The following is a 22,015-nucleotide window of genomic DNA, read 5'->3' as shown; positions in this document are numbered from 1 at the left end:
TTGATCACCCTAACAAAAGTATGTCATGAAGGGGTGCCTAGGTGGCTCGGTAGGTTGAGCATCTGACTCTTGATTTTGGCTCAGGTCGTGGTCCCAGGATAATGGGATCGAGCCTCACATTGGGGTCTGTGGTAAGCGTGGAGCCTGCTTAAGATTCTCTCTCTCTACCTCTGCCCCTCTCCCCTGCTTGTACTCTTTCATATATGTATATGTATGTAAATATATATATTTACATACATATACATATATATATATATATATATATATATATATATATGAAGTATGTCACAAATCTTCTATGTCCTTAGTTATCGTCTGTAAATAGGCAAGGAATATTATTTTCCTTCACATTTTCTTAATTGTAACGTTTGCTTTGCCTTTTTATTGCCTAACTCCTTCATTAGATTATGAACTCCATGAGGTAAGGGATAAAATCTGATTCATTCAAAGCTGAACAGTCAGCACCTAGGCACAGGGCTTGGCATGTATGTATTTAAAAAAATGTAGAAAAGGACTTAATAAACCTGCTGAGTGGCCCAACGGTTGACACAGGGTGTGTGTGTGGGGTGGGGGGTGGGGGGGGGTTGTTTCTGCACCAGCAATCAGCTGTTTTTCACCCCTAGGTAACACATTTGCTTCCCCTGCAGATCTACCCATTTATCCATTTTCCATCTCATCTATCTTCTAGTGATTTCATTCTACATATTTTTTAGAAAAAGTCATAACTTACATTCATTTTAATGCTTGTCTAAAGTCAAAATTTGGGCTCAGGTTATCTATTCAAAGCCTGCCTTCCACATTCAGTTCTCCTTTAAAATATTCTAAAATAGTATCAGAGACACAAACACATTTACATACACAAATAGATACATTCAGCTGACAAAGCTGAGGAGTACAATAATACGTACTGGGAAAAATTTTTTTTAATTTCAGAGACACAGAGAGAAAGAGAGAGAGCATGCACAAGTGAGTGGGTGAAAAGGGGAGAGGAAGAGAGAGAATCCAAAGCGGCTCCATGTTCAGCATGGAGCCCGATGAGGGGCTCAATCCCACGGCCCTCGGATTATGACCTGGTCGAAATCAAAAGTTGGACACTCAACCTACTGAGCCACTTGGGCATCTCTAAATACTGGAAAATTTAACAGACCTCATCAATGATGTCAATGAGACAGGACTTCAATTCTTGGCTTAAGCCATGAAAAGGGAACAATTATATAATGAGCACTCCTGGACAGTGTTCCTAGTAAAAATACATCATAAGTCAAAAGAAAAACAAAGTGGGAAAAGAGACAACATATAAAAAAGTTCTACAAATCAGTAAGAAAAAGACCAACACTAATAGAAATATGGGTAATGGGTAAGAATAGAAATTCACAGGAAATTTAAATGACATTTAAGTTATGAAAAGATATTCAATCTCGATCATAATTAGAGAAATATAAAAGTCATTTATATTAGCTTTTCATTTTTCATCAATAACACATTGGCAAAGATTAAAACTTTTAATGCTGTACCACAATGGCAAGAATGTGGAAAACAGGCACATATACATAGCTCGGGAGAATAAAAATGATGCCATCTCAATGCTGGACAACTTGGAAATATTTATCAAAATATAAAATGTAAATGACCACAGATCCAGCATTATTTTATATAGCATTATTTACGGAGACATATTTTACACAATATAAAATTCACCATTTTAAAGTGTATGCTTCAATGTACTTGAGTATATTCACTATGTTATGTAACTATCAATACTAAATAATGTCAGAATACTTGCATCACCCCAAAAAGAAATCCCATACCTAGTAACAGTCCATTTCAGTGGCCCCCTGGCAACTGCTATTCTACTTATGATTACTATGGATTTTACAATTTTGGATATTTCATATGAATGCAATCATACAACAGGTGGTTGTTTGTGCCTAGCTTCTTTCACTTAGTATAATGTTTTCGAGGTTCATCCATGTTGTGGCATTTAACAGTACCACATTCTATTTTATAGCTAACATTTAGGTTGTTTTTATCTTTTGGCTCTCATGAATAACACTACTATGAACATCTGTGTAAAAGTTTTGTGTGAACATGTGACTCAGTTCTCTCAAAGGGTGTCTAAGATTGGTATTGTTTGGTCATATGATAACCCTGTATTTAACTTTTTAAGGAATTACCAAATTTTTTTCCATATTACATTTCTACCATCTATGTAAAAAAAAAAAGGGTTCCAATTTTTTTTGTATCCTCATCAATACTTGCTATTGTCTTTTTAATTATACCCATCCTACTAGGTGTGAAGTGGTATGTCATTCCTTTGATAAATTATATTCTATTGTAGGGATACACAACTTGGTTTATTTGTTCATCAGGGGATGGACATGAGTGCTTCCTCTATCTATTATGAATAATGCTACTATGAACAGCTGAGTAGTAACTTTTGTGTGTGGACATGTTTTCACGTTTGGGTAAATACTGGGAGTGGAATTGCTTACCTTTTTGTATTATGTCCTGAAAACAAGTATTGTAAGCTCTCTAATTTTCCTACATAAATGGGCATTGAGAGTATATCACTATTTTTAGTCATACACCATAATCTATGCCCAAAATCATTCCACCAATTGAATTACTATGCTATATCTGAGATAAGAGTCTTCATTGTTTAAATGCAATATATATGAATTTAAAATGTGGTATCTTACTAGAAATGATTAATACCTACCAAGTGTTAATAGCTAATAAGGAAGTTCTGGTTCAAGATGGCAACCTAGGTGAATCCTACTAAACTCACCTACCCCCATGGACACACTGAATCTAAAAGCTACATACAGAACTATTTCCTCTGGAAAAAAACCCAGAACTAGATGAGTGACTTCCTCTCATCGAGTGAAGGAGAAAAACCGCACAAAGTGGGAAAGACAAGACAAGACACAATCTCACCATAGAACCCAACCCCCAGCATGGTAACCCACACTCAGGAGGGAACTCACAACCCCGAGCCTCTCCCTGAAGAGCAAAGAGTTTGAACTGCACATCTGGTGCCTCAACCTTTAAAACCTGCACCTGACAGAAGAGACCCCAAAATCCCTAGCTTTGAAAGTCAACTAGAGCCTGTGACCACAAGACTCCCAAGACTAGAGTAAACTGAGAAACAGTTCTCAAAGAGTTAGTGCAAACTCACCCAACCCAGGGCAGAGCAGAGCCAACTGAAAAGTGCCCAGACTTTATGTGAGAGACAGACTTACCTGCTTATCTTAAAGCATGGGCCTAAGGGGAAGACACCTAATTTAACATACGTCTAGGGGGCCCTAGTGAAACACTCTCCAGATACGGAGGCCAGCAGGCACCATCTTTGTACGCTCCCTCTGCCTCACTCCAGGTCACTGGTATCTCTTGGAAAGAAGCTTATATATTCCTTGTTTGGCACCCTGATTTTTTCAACCGCTGCCTAGGAGACACCTCTAGATTGTTCAGCTCTGGTGACCAATGGGGCTGAAGTCTGCAGGTCCCACGGGACTCTTCTAACAAATGGAGAAAGGGTTCTAAACCAGCTACTCCCTGCAGGGCACAGCAAAAAGGCAACAGACTGAGGCACTCAGTCTTTCTGTCAAGGAGGCCTATTTGCTTCTCTTATAGCTGTGGCCAGAGTAGCAGGCTTCCAATTAAATGCTCATCTAAGACTCAATTGTAATCCTCTCAAGAGACCTCAGAGGGCAGGTACTATCTCCAAGTACTCCCATGCTCCAGAGCACCAATGCCTCCCAGAGGAGAGCTTGTACATATGTCTGGTGCTCTAGTTTTTATGTCTGCTGTCCAAGGAATATCCCTTGATCATCTGGTTCTGTTGCCCAGCATGGCTTGTGTCATGGGCCCAAAGGGACTAATTACAAATGAAGAAACCATGCTTGGCTGGCCACCATCCTCCAGGGCAGAATGCAGAGACACAAGAATGAAACACACCCTAGTCTTTAGGTGAAAGAGGCCTATTTGCTTGTGTAAAAGATCTGGCCTGAGGGGCAGGCTTCCAGTTTGGCACACATATCAGGATTTACTTAGGCACTCTCCGGGAAGGAGGCTGGTGGGTGCCATCTTTGTACTCTCCTTGTCCGCCCAGGTTGTTGGTGTCTCTGAGAAAGGAGGTTGTGTCTGGTGCCCCGGATTTTGTGTCTGCTGTCCAGAGGACACACCCTTTGATGGTTTGACTCTAATGGCAAGCAGGGCTTATGTTCACAGGTTCAAGGGGACAGCAGCAAACGAAGAATTTACAGTTCTTACCTAATTATCACCCCAGGGTTCAGCATGCAGGGGGCAGACAGAAATGCCCATCTCCCGGTATTCCCCTAAAAGATGTATATTTGCATACTTTAAAAACTGCTGTCTGAGGGTCTGGCTTCCAGTTGCCCTGAATCTAGATGCTCACCAAGATCCTCCCCTTTGAGACACCAGCAGGTCTTGGCACATCTTTAAGAACTGGGAGCCACTAAAAATAAATTAACTACTTGGGAAATCCTGAAAGGTTCCAGGCATAACCAAGAGCTATGGAGGGCAAGGGTGAATGATTAAGGTTCAACACAGGGCCATTCCTTCACGACTAGGAGAGGTGGCTATTTAATCTAATGCATAGAAACCAACACAGTAAGTAAAGCAAAATGAGAAAAAAGAGGAATATGTTCCAAGTAAAAGAACAAGAGAAAATATCAGAAAAAGACCTTAATGAAATGAATATAAGTGATTTACCTAATAAAAAATTCAAAATATTAGTCATAAAGATGCTCACTGAGCTCAGAAGAACTGATGAACACTGTGAAAATTTCAACAGAGATAGAAAATATAAGAGAGTATCAAAAAGAAGTCACGGGATTGAATGAAGAACACAGTAGCTGAACTGAAACATACATTAGAGGGGTTTAACAGCAGACTAGATGAAGCAGAGGAAAGGTGAGTGAACTCAAAGATAAGATAGTAGAACTAACCCAAGCAGCAAAAAGAAAAAACAATGAAAATAAGTAAAGACAGCCTAAGAGACTCAAGGGACAAGATCAAGCAGATCAATATTCACAGCATAGGGCTCCCAGGAGTAGAAGAGACAGAAAGGGGCAGAAAACTTATTTCAAGAAATAAAGGTTGAAAGCTCTCCTAACATGGGGAAGGAAACTGACATCCAGATCTAAGAATCTCAGAGTTCCAAATAAAAGGAACTCAAAGAGACCCACTGTAAGACACATTATAATTAAAGTGTCAAAATTAGAAGACAAGGAGACCATCTTAAAGGCAGCAAGAAGAAAACAACTTCTTACATACAAGGGAACTCCCATAAGATTGTCATCAGATTTTTCAGCAGAAATGTTGCAGGCCAGAAGACCATGGCATGACATATTCAAAGTGCTGAAAGAAACAAAAAACCTGCCAACCAAGAATACTCTATATGGCAGAACTGACCTTCACAACTGAAGGAGCATTCAAGAGTTTTCCAGACAAGCCAAAGCTAAAGGAGTTCATCACCACTGGACAAGCCTTAAAATAAATGTTAAAGGTACTTCTTTAAACTGAAATGAAAAGGTGCAAATTAGTAACAGAAAGACATGAAAGTATACATTCCACTGGTAAAAGTAAATATATAGTAAAATTCAGAATAATCTAAGTGTTGTAAAGGTGCTAGGTTAATCATGTATTAAGCTAGTATGAAGGTTAAAAGATAAAACTAACAGTAATAACTATAACCACAATAATTTAATGGATACACAAGGTAAAAAGATGTAAATTATGACATTAAAAAGATAAAACGGGGGTGGGGGTAAAAATGTAGAGGTTTAGGATGTGTTCAAACTTAAGTTGTTGTCAACTTAAGTTGTTATAGGCTGTTGTAAGTTGTTTTATGTAAGCTTCATGGTAACTACAAAGCAAAAACCTACAGTGGATACACAGAAGATAAAGGGAAAAAAATCTAAGCATACCACCATAAAAAATCTTTCAAACTGCCAACAAAGAAAATAAGATCCATCTATATACTACCTATAAGAGACTTGCTTCATATGTAAGGATACATGCAGACCGAAAGTGAAGGGATGGAAAAAAGGTATTCCACGCAAATGGAAACTTAAAGAAAGCTGGGTAGCTTTTTATGTAAGACAAAATAGGGGCACCTGGGTGGCTCAGTAGGTTAAGTGTCTGACTCTTGATTTCAGCTCAGGTCATGATCTCACAGTTGGGGGATCCAACCCTGTGTCTGCCCTATACGTGCAGAGCCTACTTGGGATTCTCTCTCCCTCTCTCTCTGTCCCTCCCCTGCTCACACGCTCATGTGCTCTCTCTCTCTCTCTCCAAATAAATAAATTAAAAAAGAAAAAGACAAAACAGACCTTAACACAAAGACTACAGTAAGAGACAAAGTTATAATGTAATAACAAATGAGTCAATCCAACCAGAAGATATAAAATTTGTAAATATTTATGCATCTAACATAAGAGCATATAATAAACACATAATGCAAGTATTAACAGACTTAAAGGAAGAAACAGCAATGATAGGAAAGGACTCTAATATTCCACTTACATCAATGTGGGAGTGTGCTGCCAGTAGGGTATCATAGCTACCGAGTCTCGTGGGCAAGGGTGATTTTTTTCATTTCACCGGGTGTCACCAGCCCTCTGGGACACTGACTTGCCTCTCTTCCTTCAAGTACTCACACTTAATGGTAAAGTTAGGAGTAAGCAGTACTAATTACTTACCACATGGTCTGTGGGGAGGGAATGAGCTAACCCACTTGGCTGCTTCTACAGCAGTGTACCTCCTTCCAACAGTCCCCCAAAGTCTCCACAGCCTCCCCACCCCACTCCCCCACCACACCTTGCTCATCACTGAATTAGGCATGCCTCTGAAACTACTTACAGTCATGAACTTTGTGATCTTGGGCAAGTTACTTCACTTCCCCGTACCTTCATTTTTTCATATGTTAAGTGGGAATAGTAGTAGCCAGGTACATTGTTAGGATTGAATTTGGTAAGATTAAAATACTTAGTGAACAGTGTTTAATATATGTTAGAGTCGGTTAGGCGCCTGACTTCGGCTCAGGTCATGATCTCCAGTTCGTCAGTTCGAGCCCCACGTCAGGCTCTGTGCTGACAGCTCAGAGCCTGGAGCCTGCTTTGGATTCTGCATCTCCCCCTCTCTCTGCCCCTCCCCAGCTCACACTCTGTCTCTATCTCTCTCAAATATATATACACATTAAAAAAAAAAAAAACATTAATACATGCTAGAAATGTGCACTCAGTTTGCCATCTTGCTATAGAAACACTGCTTTTTAAAATAGGATGCTTAAATATTTTTAAAGAACATAAATATATGATTTTAAGATGTGTATAAGCTCACCTTTGAGGCAACCCATGGAAAAATGACACACAAAAAAATAAATGAAATGAAAATGAAAAATGAAATAAAACGAGATTTGGAGAGGGAATCAGAAGTAGGATAGCTACTTGAAACTGAGTAACAAAGATATCAGTACCGTTTTTTTTTTAATGTTTATTTAGTTATTTTGAAAGGGGGGGGAGAGAGAGGGAGAGGGAGAGGGAGAGGGAGAGGGAGAGGGAGAGGGAGAGGGAGAGGGAGAGGGAGAGGGAGAGGGAGAGGGAGAGGGAGAGGGAGAGAGAGAGAGAGAGAGGGAAAGAAAGAAAGATAGCGTGTGCAGGGGAGGGGCAGAGAGAGAGGGAGAGAGAATCCCAAGCACACTCCAGGCTGTCAGCACAGAGCCCCACCTGGGGTTCAATTCTCACGAACCATGAGATCATGACCTGAGCCGAAATCAAGAAGAACTGCACATTCAACCAACTGAGCCACTCATGAGCCCCTCCCCTGCTCTGTGACACCAGGAGGCTCCAATCTCCCAACAGTCTCTAGCTTGCAGCTCTATTTGCCACTGGCCACACAGTAACCAGAGTGGTATATCTAAAATACAAGTCTCATGTAACTTGCATAAAAAAAAAATCCTTAGGTGAATATAATCTTACAGATTAAAAGGTATTCATCCCATAATCTGCCATACTAGGCAAACTTTTTTTTTGTTTTTTTTTTGTTTTGAGGAGGGGAGCAAAGGGAGAGGGAGAGAATCTTAAGCAGGCTCCATGTCCAGCGTGGAGCCCCATGCAGGGTTCAATCTCACCACCATAAAATCATGACCTGGGCCAAAATCAAGAGTCGGATGCTTAACCAACTGAGCCACTCAGGTGCTCCTACCCAAACTTCATTTTACACCCACATTCTCCTCTTGCTCTGTATTCCACTCATGATTAAAATTTTCTTTCAGTTCCTCAATACAACCCTCCTCATTCTTCATTCTGGAACTTTACACATGACACGGATTCTCTCTGAAACATTTTTCTGCACCCTAAATCTGCCTGTCATTCCCTCCCAAAATGGAACAGGATTAAAAGAGACCAAAACCAAAAACCTAACATTCAGCAGACTACCAAAGAGATTTATGCAACAGACAGTAAAAGCCTGGTTAAGATGTAACAGTAAAACAGATGAATATGACAGATATACTAAGATATATGAAATAAAAACAAGTACTAAAATGTGGCTTGTTGACAGAAGAGTCATCCTCTATGTGGCTTTTCCTGTAGTTTCTCAAACCTGATGAAATAAAATTTAAGAATTCTGAGCATGTAAAAAGAATCTCCAAAAAACAGACCCAAGTTTATTCCATGTGCATTATTTTTTTTTACTTCAGTAGTCTTAGCCTACTGTGTTAGAACAGTGATTTTCAAAACATGGCTCCATCGACTAGCAGCACTTTTACAGGGGAACTTGTCTGCATTGCAAATTACTGAGCTCCACACCAGAGTTTCTGAATTAGAAACTCTACACATAGGGCCCAGAAATCTGTATTTTAAGCAGCATCCAGGTGATTCTGATGTAAGTTAGTTTTGAAAGCCACAATGTAAGGGAATAAGGAAATAGTACTAAAACAGTAAAATATAACCACAACACGAAGTATCAGAAGGATGAAAGCAAAAATAGAACAAGTCAACAGTAACCGATAATATACTCTTTGTCCCACTAAAGGGTATTGTAATTCACTTTAGGGACAAAACAGCGCAAAAAACAAAAGTAAATGTACATGTATAATATAATCAGAGGGTTCTGATGAATATCATACTGATAAAGGCCAATAAAGAAGAGCCACCTTTAAGTACTTATAAAATTAAAGAAATTATGCATAATGAATTATTACCACATTACTCATTATTTTGCTCACTCAATAAACATTCACTGACTACTACTATTAAACCATACATTATGCTAAGAGCTAGAGCTATGACAAATAGGTGTGTTTTTTTTCTTTTTTGATGTTTATTTATTTTTGAAAGACAGAGAGAGACAGAGCATGAGCATGAGCAGGGAGGGCAGAGAAAGAGGAAGACAGAATCTGAAGCAGGCTCTAGGCCCTGAGCTGTCAGCACAGAGCCTAACGGGGGCTCAAAACCCCTGAACCATGAGATCATGACCTAAGACGATGTCAGAGGCTTATTAACAAGCTACTGGGCCACCCAGGTGCCCCTACAACAAACAGGTTTTAATGAAAGCAGAAGATATTTTGAAAAGTCAAAGCTTTTCTTTAAGTAATTTTGTTTGTTGTACTGGAATTCTTACCAAGGAAGATTCTGAAGAAAATGAGTCTATATTTGTTGTGTACATATCACAATAAAACATTAGGTATCTATATAATTTATCAATTGTTAAGTCCAATTAAATTAATTTGAATGTCTATGTGCCTAAGGGAATATTAGCTCCAAAATCCTCTAAAACTATTACACACACACACACACACACACACACACACACACACACACACACAACACATCCATATATATATATAACACACATACATGTATGTATATATAAGTATATATAACTAGAAAAACTTAAATAAACAATCTCAGCTAAGGATTGACAAGGATTAATTCTTTTAGAATATAACCAAATTCCTTTTGATTGCTGTTGGCAATTTTATTGCATGGATACATCCTCTTCTCAACATGTTCATTTTTCTAAATCCTGTGCATCTATATATCATCATCTCTTGAGAAGCAATGTTTTGTGGTAGGGAGAGTACACTATAATTTGGAGTCTAAATGCAAGTTCAAAACCATTATCAGTGACTTAATTATCTATGTCATTAAACAAGTTTTGTAAGCCTCAGTTTTTCATTAAAAAAATGTTAATGATTTGTTTATAAAATTGAGAATTTGGTTTACAAACAAGTCTACAGTACATGTTTCAGAAACATTACCCTCTCTTTTTCAGAATGGTATGCCTTCTGTCAGTCCATTAATTATCCTCAAAGTATTGATGTGATGTATTTTCATATTGACAATCATAAAGAGGACACTGCTTACAACATTTGTGCCTCACAGGCCTTTCCATGGATTCATTTTGTCATTTCACAGATTCTTCTAAGTATTTAAATACTGAACATGCAGTACTGTGGGAAAGACCTGTATAGGGAGTTTTGACACCCAAGACTAGTTTCATTAATGCCAGCAATAGCTTAGGCTTTATCTCCTTGGATTAGGATAATTTCTCATGAAAAAATAAGGGTGCTAGATAATTTCTTTTTAATTTTTTTTTAAAGTTTACTTATTTATCTTGAGAGAGAGACAGACAGACAGACTGACAGAGTAGGGGAGAGGGAGGGGCAGAAAGAGAGAGAGAAAGAGAGAATCCCAAGCAGGTGTGCTGTCAACACAGAACCCGACATGGGGCACAATCTCACGAACCACAAGATCATGCCCTGACCCGAAACCAAGAGTCAGATGCTTAACTGACTGAGCCACCCAGGCACCCCTAGACAAAATAATTTCTAAGGCTTCTTTTGGGTCTTTGAAATTCTAATTCCAAATTTGGGGAAAGAATGATTTTAGATCATTAGCAAATAGACCCTTGGACCTGGGAATATATCTTATTTGGAAAGGAAAGCTCAAGATAGAAAAGTAAGACAAAATAAGCAAAATTAAGAGACTACAAAAAGATCAACCCAGCTAAATACCTCTGCTTCCCCATATTCATCCTGCTAAAATGTCCTCCTGTACACACACTTATGTATCAGAATTTAAGTTTATTCATTTTGAGAGAGAGAGAGAGAGAGAGAGAGAGAGAGAGAGAGAGTGAGTGTGTGTGTGTGTGTGTGTGTATGTGTGAAAGCAGGAGAGGGACAGAGAGAGACAATCTGAACCAGGCTCCACAATGTCAGTGCAGAGCCCAATGTGGGACTCAATCCTACAAACCTTGAGATCATAACCTGAGCTGAAATTAAAAGCCAGACACTTAACCGACTGAGCCACCAAGGTGCCCCTACTAACAGAATTTTTATCCCTTGTAATATATGTGATCTCAGTATTAGTCCTTCTAGAATATTTTATCACAGCGGATGATTTTTCATACTCATGGCAGGGACAATGATTCTGAGTAGCTGCTCTTTCTCCTTTGTTGTCTTATCATTTTTCTAATCACTCTAAAGACAGGCTTCCAGCAGGACAGTGTGACCGATAACTGTCAGCAAGATAACCAGACAATTAACTTTTATTAGCTGTATGTCACACAAAGTGGGGTGTGGCAGACACCTTTGGTGTTGCCTGGCTCACAATTTATCTTTCTGGGAAAGGCTGCATAACTGACATTTCTACTCACTTCCATTCTCACATTTATTTATCAAGAAATAATACTACTCAACTAGGCCCTTGCAGAAGCTCCAAACTCTGGTGAAGGCATCAACTTATATGGAAAGTTTGTTTTTATTTCAGTTCATTACAAAAGTACTTCCTTCCACTGACACTAGCTGGCTCTTGCTTTGTTTTATCCACCTCATTCTCATAGGTTTTCATACAAAACCAGTAAATGATGCCAAGAAAAAGTAATATTTAGGAGGCACCTGGGTGGCTCACTTTGTTAAGCATCCAACTCCTGATTTCAGCTCAGGTCATGACACGGTTTAAGCCCCGTGTCAGGCTCTATATGCTCAGCGCAGAGCCTGCTTGGGATTCTCTGTCTCTATGCTGCTGTCTCTCAAAATTAAATAAACTTCAAAAAAAAAAAAGTAATGTTTAACATCTCACGGTTACCTCTGCTTCCCCATATTCCTTTCTGTTAACCATTCATTCAGAGATCTAGGATTCTGACTATGAGAGAACAAGAGTAAGACATGGAGAGAAACTGTACTTTTCACGTAAGAGTTATTTGTATTTTCTATAGCCATTCTATTAACATTCCTTTATAAACCAATTTCTAAAGCACTGAACCAGAGACCCATTTGTCCAGCCTCCAAATTTTTCTAAACTATAGATATAAAAGGTCTCTTTCAAAACAGTCACTCTCCTGTACTAATCAAATGAGTATCATTATTCTTTTGTAAAAGACCCTATCTGTATAAGCATATAACTTTTCATAGAATTCAATATTTCTGTTATTCATCACATGCTATCTTCTATTTCTATAATGTGATTTTTTCCAACAAGAAGAATCATGATTGCAACTATTAAAAGAATTAGTAACAATCTAAGTAACTTAATGTCCAAGTAACTGTAGAGCTCTGAAATTTAATCTCTATCTCATTTGGGAGGGTCTCCTTTGAATCTTCCTACTTGGAAAATTTACATTTAACAAATTAAGAAATTTGTTAGAAACAGACTGCCATGAATACCACAAAAAACTAATTTCACTTTAATGGAGGCTAATTTATATTAAGACTAAGATACATTAACATTCAAAAATATTTTTATCTTACTTTAATATTTTAATACTGCATTAATATTTTAAACTTTATGCCCAATTTTCTCTCAGACAAGTAGCATGAATTAGATTTACAGTTGAGTTGTGCGAGATAAATAAACTGGCACTAGATTTATAGACTGACTTATAATTATGAAAACCTTCAGGAAAAAACTTTATTAATTGAAACACCAAGAAAATGAGGAACAAAGGCAGAAGAATTAGCTCTAATCATTCCAATTGAATTCTGAAAACTTTAACTCACTAATCAGATTAGTAAACATTATAAATCAAAAATTCCTTATATTATGAACAGAGAGAAAAACTGAAATGAAATAAAAGAGAACAGCTTAAACTTACTGGGTTGTCTGTGGAATCGTCAGCCAACTGTAAACCAAAATAATCGCGCTCAGTCAAATCAAGATGCTTGAAGACTATATCCAACAAAACTTGCCCCTGATCATGTTTCTAGAAGAAAAGGAAAGGAAATCAACACTGATAGGCAATATACTTTCACATTTTTGAGCTCCTGAATTTTTATCCTCTTCTATTAAATTGGCAACTATTCCCACACCAATGACTTGATTGAGAATAAAGACTTCACATGTTACATAATACTTAAAAAACAGTCTGACTTGGGGTCCCTGGCAGGCTCAGTTGGAAGAGCATGTAACTCTTGATCCCCTGATCATTAGTTTGAGCCCACACTGGGTGTAGAGATTACTAAAAAACAAACAAACAAACAAAATACTCTTGACTTTTGTTCAGGAGGCTCAAAGAGCATATAAAAATATGATGACATTAAAGAAAACCTCTGATTGAAATGGCTTCTGCTTTCAAACTAGTGTCATGGGATTTTGGTAATTTTATACTGTTGCCACATTAACTCACATACATATCTTTATCATTTGCCCTATTGGCTTTTTTCTAATTTTTTAAATGTTTGTTTATTTTTGAGAGAGAGAGACACAGCGTGAGTACAGAAGGGGCAGAGAGACGGAGACACAGAATCCAAAGCAGGCTCCAGGCTCTAGGCTCTGAGCTGTCAGCACAGAGACTGACACGGGCTCAAACCCACGAACCACGAGATCATGACCTGAGCCAAAGTCCGACGCTCAACAGACTGAGCCACCCAGGCGCCCCTTATCTTACTGTTTTTATTCTTCCATTTAAATTAGGACTAGAAAGTGACACATTTAACTAAATAAAATTTAGTATTTCTGCATGTAAAATAAAGTCATCAAAAGCCCCAACAATGATGAAAATTATTTGTAGCAAACTGATAAATAATATTTTAATTATGCAAGTATTCAGAGAACTTTAGAAAAATACCTCCTTTTAACCTCACATTAATTCTATCATGTAGGCATCATTTATTATCCTGCTGTTTTAGTAAAAGCAAGTATAACTTCCCTAAGTTCCACAGTTACTAAGTTGTAGAACAAAGGGCATGACTAGGTAATTTCCTAAAAAAAGAAATGTAATTTGTATGTAAGTGATGAATCGCTAAATTCTACACCTGAAATGAGTATTACACTGTTTGTTAACTAGAATTTAAATAAAACTTGGGGGAAAGATGTAACCAATAAATAAAAACATGGAGAAATAATCAGCACATCTGGTAATAAAAGAAATCAAAAGTGGAAAACTATAATGCCATGCCATGAGCAAACAACAATCCAAAAAATCCAATGAGTAAGATAAAAACTACTTATTGCTGCTAATATTATAGATAGATATAATGTGTTGGGAAAGCAATCTGAAAACACTAAGAGCAGTAACAATGTTGACTACTTTTGGCATTCTAACCTTAGTGACAAATAATTAAATCCCGGATTATGACGAAACAGCTATACATACCACTATGTTCACTACAGTTTTATTTATATAAGACAAATATTAGAAAAAAACATGTTAGTAAATAGTGGTATACCTTACCACTATTTTTTCCTCTCACTAGCTATAGCGGTTTGGAAGCTTCCAGCTACATATTAGAATCAAAACTCAGAGCCAAAACAATGAGGACATGTACGTTTTCAAATAATAGAAAATAAAGAGGTACAACAGACTCCAGAGCTGGCTAATTCAAGCAGATGAAAGATATAATCAATCACCAGGTTTCTTTCCGTCTCTCTTATCTGCATTCCTGGTATTAACTGTCTTTGTAGGCTGTTACCAAGATGGTCATAGCAATATCAAAATTTATACCAATACATGACAATGTTGAAAAGAACAACCTTCTTAGTAAGGTTACTTTACAAAGAGCTATCCTTCATGTCTTATTGGCCAGACTGGGTCAAAAAGCTATTTGCAAAACTCGTAAATGGCAGGATGTATGTGCTTCAAGTAGTGACTCACAATGGTGGCTGCTATTTAAATAATATAAATATTTTTTATACTGATACAACTCACCTCCCGACCCCTCTCCCATTCTCATTAAATTGGTCCAGGATGGAGATCAAGCATTATCCACCTTTTTTTTTTAGGTTTTATTTATGAGAGGAAGAGAGAGAGAGTGAACGAGCAGGGGAGCGCAGAGGGAGAAGGACAGAAGAGAATCCCAAGCAGGCCCTGCACTGTCAGTCCCCAGTGTAAAGCTTGAAGCCACAAACCATGAGATTGTGATCTGAGCCTGAAAACCAAGATTCGGACGTTTAACCAACTGAGCCACCCAAACGCCCTAAGCATTAGTCATTTTAAAAAGCTACTAAGGTGAGGGGCGCCTGGGTGGCTCAGTCGGTTAAGCGTCCAACTTTGGCTCAGGTCATGATCTCACGGTTCGTGGGTTCCAGCCCCGCATCGGGCTCTGTGCTGACAGCTCAGAGCCTGGAGCCTGTTTCAGATTCTGTGTCTCCCTCTCTCTCTGCCCCTCCCCCACTCGCGATCTGTCTGCCTCTATCTCAAAAATAAATAAACATTAAAAAAAATTTTTTTTAAAAGAAATTCTGTTTAACTTTTGAGGTACCACCAAACTCCTTTCCACAGCAGCTGTAGCATTTCACATTCCCACTAACAATGCATGGAGGTTCTAATTTCTCTAAATCCTTGCCAACATTTGTTATTTTCTATTCTTTTGATTGAAGCCATCCAAGTAGGTATGAGGTAGTACTTCAATATGGTCTTGATCTACATTTCCATAATATCTAACGATGTTGAGCATTTTTTCCATGTGCTTATTGGCCATCTGAACATCTCTGAAGAAACGTCTAATCAAGTTCTTTGCCCATTTTAAAAACTGGCTTGATAACCTTTCTGTTGAGTTTTAGAAGTTCTTTTTATATTCTGGATGCTAGAGCTCTTCTGGATGTATAATATACAAATATTTTTTCCCATTTGTAGGTGTCTTTTCACTTTCTTGATCATAAACTTGGATACACAAAGTTTTAAATTTCTGTGAAGCCATATTTATTATTTCTTTTGATATTATATCTATGAATTACTTGCCAGGTCCAAGGTCATGAAGAATTACCTATATATTTTCTTCTAAAAGATTTATGGTTTTAGCTCTTAACATGTAGTCTTTTCAGTCTTTTGAAGCTTATTTTTCTGTATGGTAGGTATATATATATATATATATACCTAGGTAGGGGTGCAGCTTATTTCTTCTACATGTGGGTATCCAGTTGTCTAAACACCATTTGTTGAAGAAACTATTCTTTCCTCACTGAATCTATCTTGGTAACTTTGTCAAAAAACTGTTGACCACAGATGTACGGAATTATTTCCAAATGTATAGGTTATTTTCTACTCTCAGTCATCAGTTTTGTTTTCATCTCCCATATACTATATAGACTTAGTTCTGAAGAATCCTACAATCCAGAAATGCCAGTAGTCACTGATGAAAACAGGCCAAGAAAACCTGCTTGCTCTAGCCAAATGACCAGGAAAAGAAGGGTTTCTAGCAGCACAGAAACCTTACTGACAATGCCAACTCTACTCCTGCAAAACCCAATGGGAAAAAAACAGAGCCCATCTCCAGTAGTGCCATGGAAATCAAGTTGGGAACTAGAGTTCCATGTGCCTCCTGGTACTAGCAGGGAGCCAGTGGGAAGCCTGTTCTACCTCTGCCAATCAAAAGCCAAGTTCCAAAACACAGTTACCCCTTAGTAGTGGTAACAGCAGAAGCTGAGTGTGTTACTGAACTTCCATTTCAGCCTTATGGTAACAGGCAGTGTTTAGCTTCCCCCACTGTTACGGTGACAGCAGAAGGTGAGAGGGAAGCCTAGATTTCCACTACCACACCATCCAGCTATAGCAGGTGGCATCTATCAAACAGAAAGCAGGAGGAGGTAACTAGGAAAAAGAACAGTTAAATCGTGAAATAACAGATACCCATGATAAGCTGCATATAAAACTGACCAAAATTAAAAGAGCAAAAGGTTTTAAAATTCAGCTACAGTGTGGAATACATGCATGGCTTTCAATTAGGTCTCTGGATAAGATACACACAAAGCAGAATAAGGTAATTACACAAAGGTTCTAGAAACTAAATTATCATTAGAACAACCCACAAAAGCAGGCCAGGACCTGTATACTACCAAGGTGACTCCTTGCAATAAAGAAGATCGAATACAATCTAGAGTCTCACAAAATATTCCCCAAAATGTCCAGAATACTACCTAAAATCACTCATCATACAAAGAACTAGGGAAATCTCAACGAGAATGAGAAAAAGCAATCAACAGATGCCAACAATGACATGACTCAGATGTTGGAATTACCTGACAAGGATTTTGAAGTAGCCAACTTACAAACATTTCAATGAGCCATTATGAATGCTGTCAAAAACAAAGAAAGAAAAAGAAAACGAAAAGAAAGGGGCACCTAGGTGGCTCAGTCAGTTAAGCATCCAACTTTTGATCTCAGCTCAGGTCATGATCTCATGGTTTGTGAGATTGAGCCCCTCGTTTGGCTCTGCATGACAGCACAGAGCCTGCCTGAGATTCTCTCTCTCTCTCCCTCTCTCTCTAGCCAACTTACAAACATTTCAATGAGCCATTATGAATGCTGTCAAAAACAAAGAAAGAAAAAGAAAACGAAAAGAAAGGGGCACCTAGGTGGCTCAGTCAGTTAAGCATCCAACTTTTGATCTCAGCTCAGGTCATGATCTCATGGTTTGTGAGATTGAGCCCCTCGTTTGGCTCTGCATGACAGCACAGAGCCTGCCTGAGATTCTCTCTCTCTCTCCCTCTCTCTCTCTCAAAATAAATAAATAAACTCAAAAAAATTTAATTAGAATATTTCTGCAAAGAAATAGAAGATATACAAGAACCAATGGAAATTCTGTAACTTAAAAATATAAAGACTTGATGTGCTCAGTAGGAGAATGAAGATGATAAAGAAAAGAATCAGTGAATTTCAAGACAGATGAATAGAAATTACCCAATGTAAACAACAAAAAGAAAATAAACTGTAAGAAAGAAAATGACCAGCCCTTCAGAGGCATGTGAGACAATGGAAAAAAATATAACAGTCTTGTCCCTGGAGTCCCTAAAAGAGAAGATAGTTTCGGGATAATAAAATATTTGAGGAAATGCTAGCTAAAATTTTCACAAATTCGGCAAGAAGTGAAAACACAGACTCAAGAATCCAAGTGAATCCCAAGGAAAATGGTTCCAAACAAATACACCCTGAGACACATCATAATCAAACTACTGAAAACAAAAGATAAAGGAAAAAAAATCTTGAAAGCAATATTTACCTATACAAAGTGACAATTCAAATTAGGATAGATTTCTCATCTGCAACCACAAGGCCATAAGGAAGTTGTACATAATATTTTCCACGTGCTAAAAGAAAACAGCTATCAACACAAAATTCTTTAGTGAAAGAAAATATTGTATAGGAATGAAAGATAAATAACATTCTCCGAAAAAGGAAAATTTAAGAGAATTTATCACCAATAGTTCATCACTAAAGGAATACCTAAAAGTAGTTCTCCAACCCGAAAGAAAACAGTAACAGGAAGAAATATGGAAAAATAGAAAAGAAAAAAGAATAATAGAGTGGGAGAAACTGGGAAAAATATAAAAGCCTATGCTTCTCTTTAGGATTAAATTATATTTGATGGCTAAAAGAAAACATTGTAACTTTATCTGACATGCTGCCCAATGTACATAGAGAAAAAAAATTAACACAATTGAAAGGGGGAAAAGTAAAGGCCCCTAAAGGCAGGTAGTTTCTATACTTTATTCAAGGTAGTAAAATACTGTTGCCAATATACAGTTGACTCTTGAACAACAGGGATTAGGGGTGCCAATCTCCGTTCCTGTCCCACAGGTGAAAATCTGCATATAACTCTCAACTCCCCAAGTCTTAACTGGTGACTGGAAGCCTTACTTACTGATAACAAAAAAAAGTCAATTAACGTCTATTTTGTGTGTCATGTGTGTTATATACTGTATTCTTATAATAAGCTAGAGAAAAGAAAATATTAAGTTATTAAGAAAATCATAAGGTCGGCACCTGAGCAGCTGACTCTTGATTTTGGCTCAGGTCATGATCCCAGGGTCATGGGATTGAGCCCCACGTCAGGCTCTGCACTGAGCATGGGGCTTGCTCAAGATTCTCTTTCTCACTCTCTCTCCTTCTGCCCCTCTCCCCTGCTTTCACTCTTTCTCTCCCTCTAAAAATAAAGAAAATTTAAAAAAAGAAAAAATCATAAGAAAAAGAAAATAACATTTATGGTACTATGCCATATTTATCAGGAAAAAATCTGCATATAAATAGACCCATGCAGTTCAAACTCATGTTGTTCAAATCTCAACTATACTACCATAATTGGTATGTAAAAAATGTAATACCAAGAGCAATCATCAAAAACAGCCATGCAAAAAGATACTTTCAAAAACACTAAAAACGAAATTCTAAAAAACGTTTACATAACCTATTAGGCAAGAAAAAAAATGAAAAGCATAATAAACAGAAGCCAAGTAATAAAATGGCAAACCCAAGCTCCAACACACAAATAATTACATGAAAGTACATGGTCTAAATAGATGAATAAAAAGGCAGAGTAGGGGGAAAAACCATGATCTATTATCTACAACAAATTTACTTCAAATATAATGATATATGTAAATTGCAAACAAAGGGACTGAAAAAGATGTATCATGCAAACATTAATTTTAAAAACTATACTTGAAAGCAAAAAATTTTACTAGGGGAAAGAAAAGAACATTACAAAATATTTATGCACAAAAAAACACAGCTGGAACACAAATGAAACAAAAATAGAACGGGAAGAAAATCAGAAAATAGAAAAAGCACAAATATAACTGCCAGTGTCAAAAATTTATCAATTGTAGAATTATTAATAGAAAATTAGCAAGAATATAGAATTCAACAAGACATCAACTAACAACATCTACATGGGACGCTCTATTCAACACCAGAATACTCATTCTTTTTGACTGTCTATGGAATATTCCTAAGACAGGCCATATCCTAGGTCATTAAATAAACCTTACCAAATTGAAAACTAAAATCAGTGCTCTATAACCATAATAAAATTAGAGCAGAAAACAGTAACAAAGTTAAAAATTAGAAACTAAACACTTGGAAAATAACTCATTTTTAAATACTCCACAGGATAAAGAGGACTCAGTAAAATAAAAAAAAATACAATAAACTGGAAAAAAGAAAATTCAATATATTAAAAATTTGACTACAGAATATAGCTAAAGCTGTGCTGAAAAGAGGATTTATGACCTAAAAGTTTACTTTAGAAAAAAAGGAAAGGTCTCCAGTCAATAGCCTGAACTCCTAACAAAAACTAGAAAAAGCAAAATAAATAGAAGGAAAGGAGTAAAATACAGGTAAGACCAGAAATCGATGGAAATCTGGTTCTTTGAAAAGATCAAGAAACTTGAAAAACTTCTAGCAAGAGTATAATGAAAAAAAGAGAGAACACACAAATTACCAATTACAGAATTAAAAGCAAGGATGTCACTGCACCCTCCAAAAACATCTACAAGGTAAGTAAATAGAAGAAACATATCTATACACAGACATTTCACAATTTGGGTGAAATAAATGATTTCCTCAAAAAATAAAACTCTACTAATATTTACCTAATATGAAATACTTTGGATAGCTCTACAATTATTTTTTCAATGAAACTGTACTTAAAAAAAACAAACAACAACAAAAAAAACCACCTCCCCTAAATTGAAATCTCCTGGGCCTAATGATTTCACTGGAGAATTAATTCTAAGAAATATTTAAATAAGACTTAAGAACAAGTCTACTCAACCTACCTCCAGAATATCAACTCACTCTATGAAACTAGTATACCCAGATACCAAAGCCAAAGTACAAAAAAAGAAAACTACAAATATTTCTCATGAACATAAATGCAAAATTCCTCAAAGAAATATTAGTAAATGGAATTAAGCAATCCTCAAAAGGATTATACATGATGAACAAGTGAGGTCTTCCAGAGACACAAGTGTGGTTCAATGCTGAAAATCAATCAGGTAATGATGTCCTGAAAGCAATTCCCTTGGCCTACTCCCCAGCAAAACAACTACTGCTAAGGAAAACAAGCAAAAACACAACCCCAACAATTTAAAGCCTCCGGAAATTGTGGTAAGAACATAGAACAAATGAAACAGCATTTATTCAAAAAACTATACTAAGTCTTGGTAAGGATGGTCAGTCTGTGGCACTTGAGCCATGATCTACTCTGTCTCTCTTCCTCCTAGGCTAATGGTAAGCAAGCTCTACTCCAGGATGGCCAAGAAGAGGAAAATCCCTCTACCCTTAGATCATAGTCAAGGCATACAGAATCTGTACAGAAGGGGCAGGCTGCCAGCATTCTCAGGCATCTCAACTGTGTTTCAGATTTTAAAACACAGGATGGTGTGGCCAAGAAGCTGGAAGCCTCCACCCAGCCCTCACTCATAGAGCAGAGACTGGTCTCAATCACAGAAAGTAAAAAATACTGAAGCCATGAAGCAGATGGGATTGCCCAGGGTCAGAAGAAAGAGTAAAGAAACAGCTGATGGAGAACCTTGACAGGTACCAAAATCCCCAGCAGGCAGAACAGTGACTGCCAAAGAAGGCAATAAAAACATATTTGGTTAAGTGACTACATAAATGATAGAATGGCCTTCAGAAAATAATTTAAAGTTTATATGGCTTTTATATATGTCACTTAGCAGGCATTCCTGGTCCTTCAGAGGTTTTTCTTTTTTTTGTTTTTTGTTTGTTTGTTTACTTCATAAGAGGACCAGCTAAACAAGACATCTGA

General features: G+C 37.3%; 1 protein-coding gene across 9 annotated transcripts in view; it reads right to left on the bottom strand.

Annotated features, from left to right (window-relative positions):
• PTPN4 (protein tyrosine phosphatase non-receptor type 4) overlaps window positions 1–22,015 on the bottom strand; it is a 227,215-nt gene that overhangs the window by 121,711 nt on the left and 83,489 nt on the right. For 7 of the 9 annotated variants that reach the window (XM_053909685.1, XM_019469365.2, XM_019469364.2 and 4 more), the window contains exon 3: window positions 13,123–13,230. In XM_053909685.1, coding sequence (XP_053765660.1) covers window positions 13,123–13,230 — 108 coding nt within the window. Of the gene's footprint in view, window positions 1–5,436; window positions 5,512–13,122; window positions 13,231–22,015 lie in introns of those variants that run through there. The other 2 variants (XM_053909706.1, XM_053909710.1) reach the window with 1 other exon arrangement.

This window comes from Panthera pardus, unplaced genomic scaffold (genome assembly GCF_024362965.1).
Source record: "Panthera pardus isolate Hobbes unplaced genomic scaffold, ASM2436296v1 HiC_scaffold_10, whole genome shotgun sequence".
NCBI classification, from domain to species: Eukaryota; Metazoa; Chordata; class Mammalia; order Carnivora; family Felidae; genus Panthera; species Panthera pardus.
This window is presented reverse-complemented; position numbering and strand designations above follow the sequence as displayed.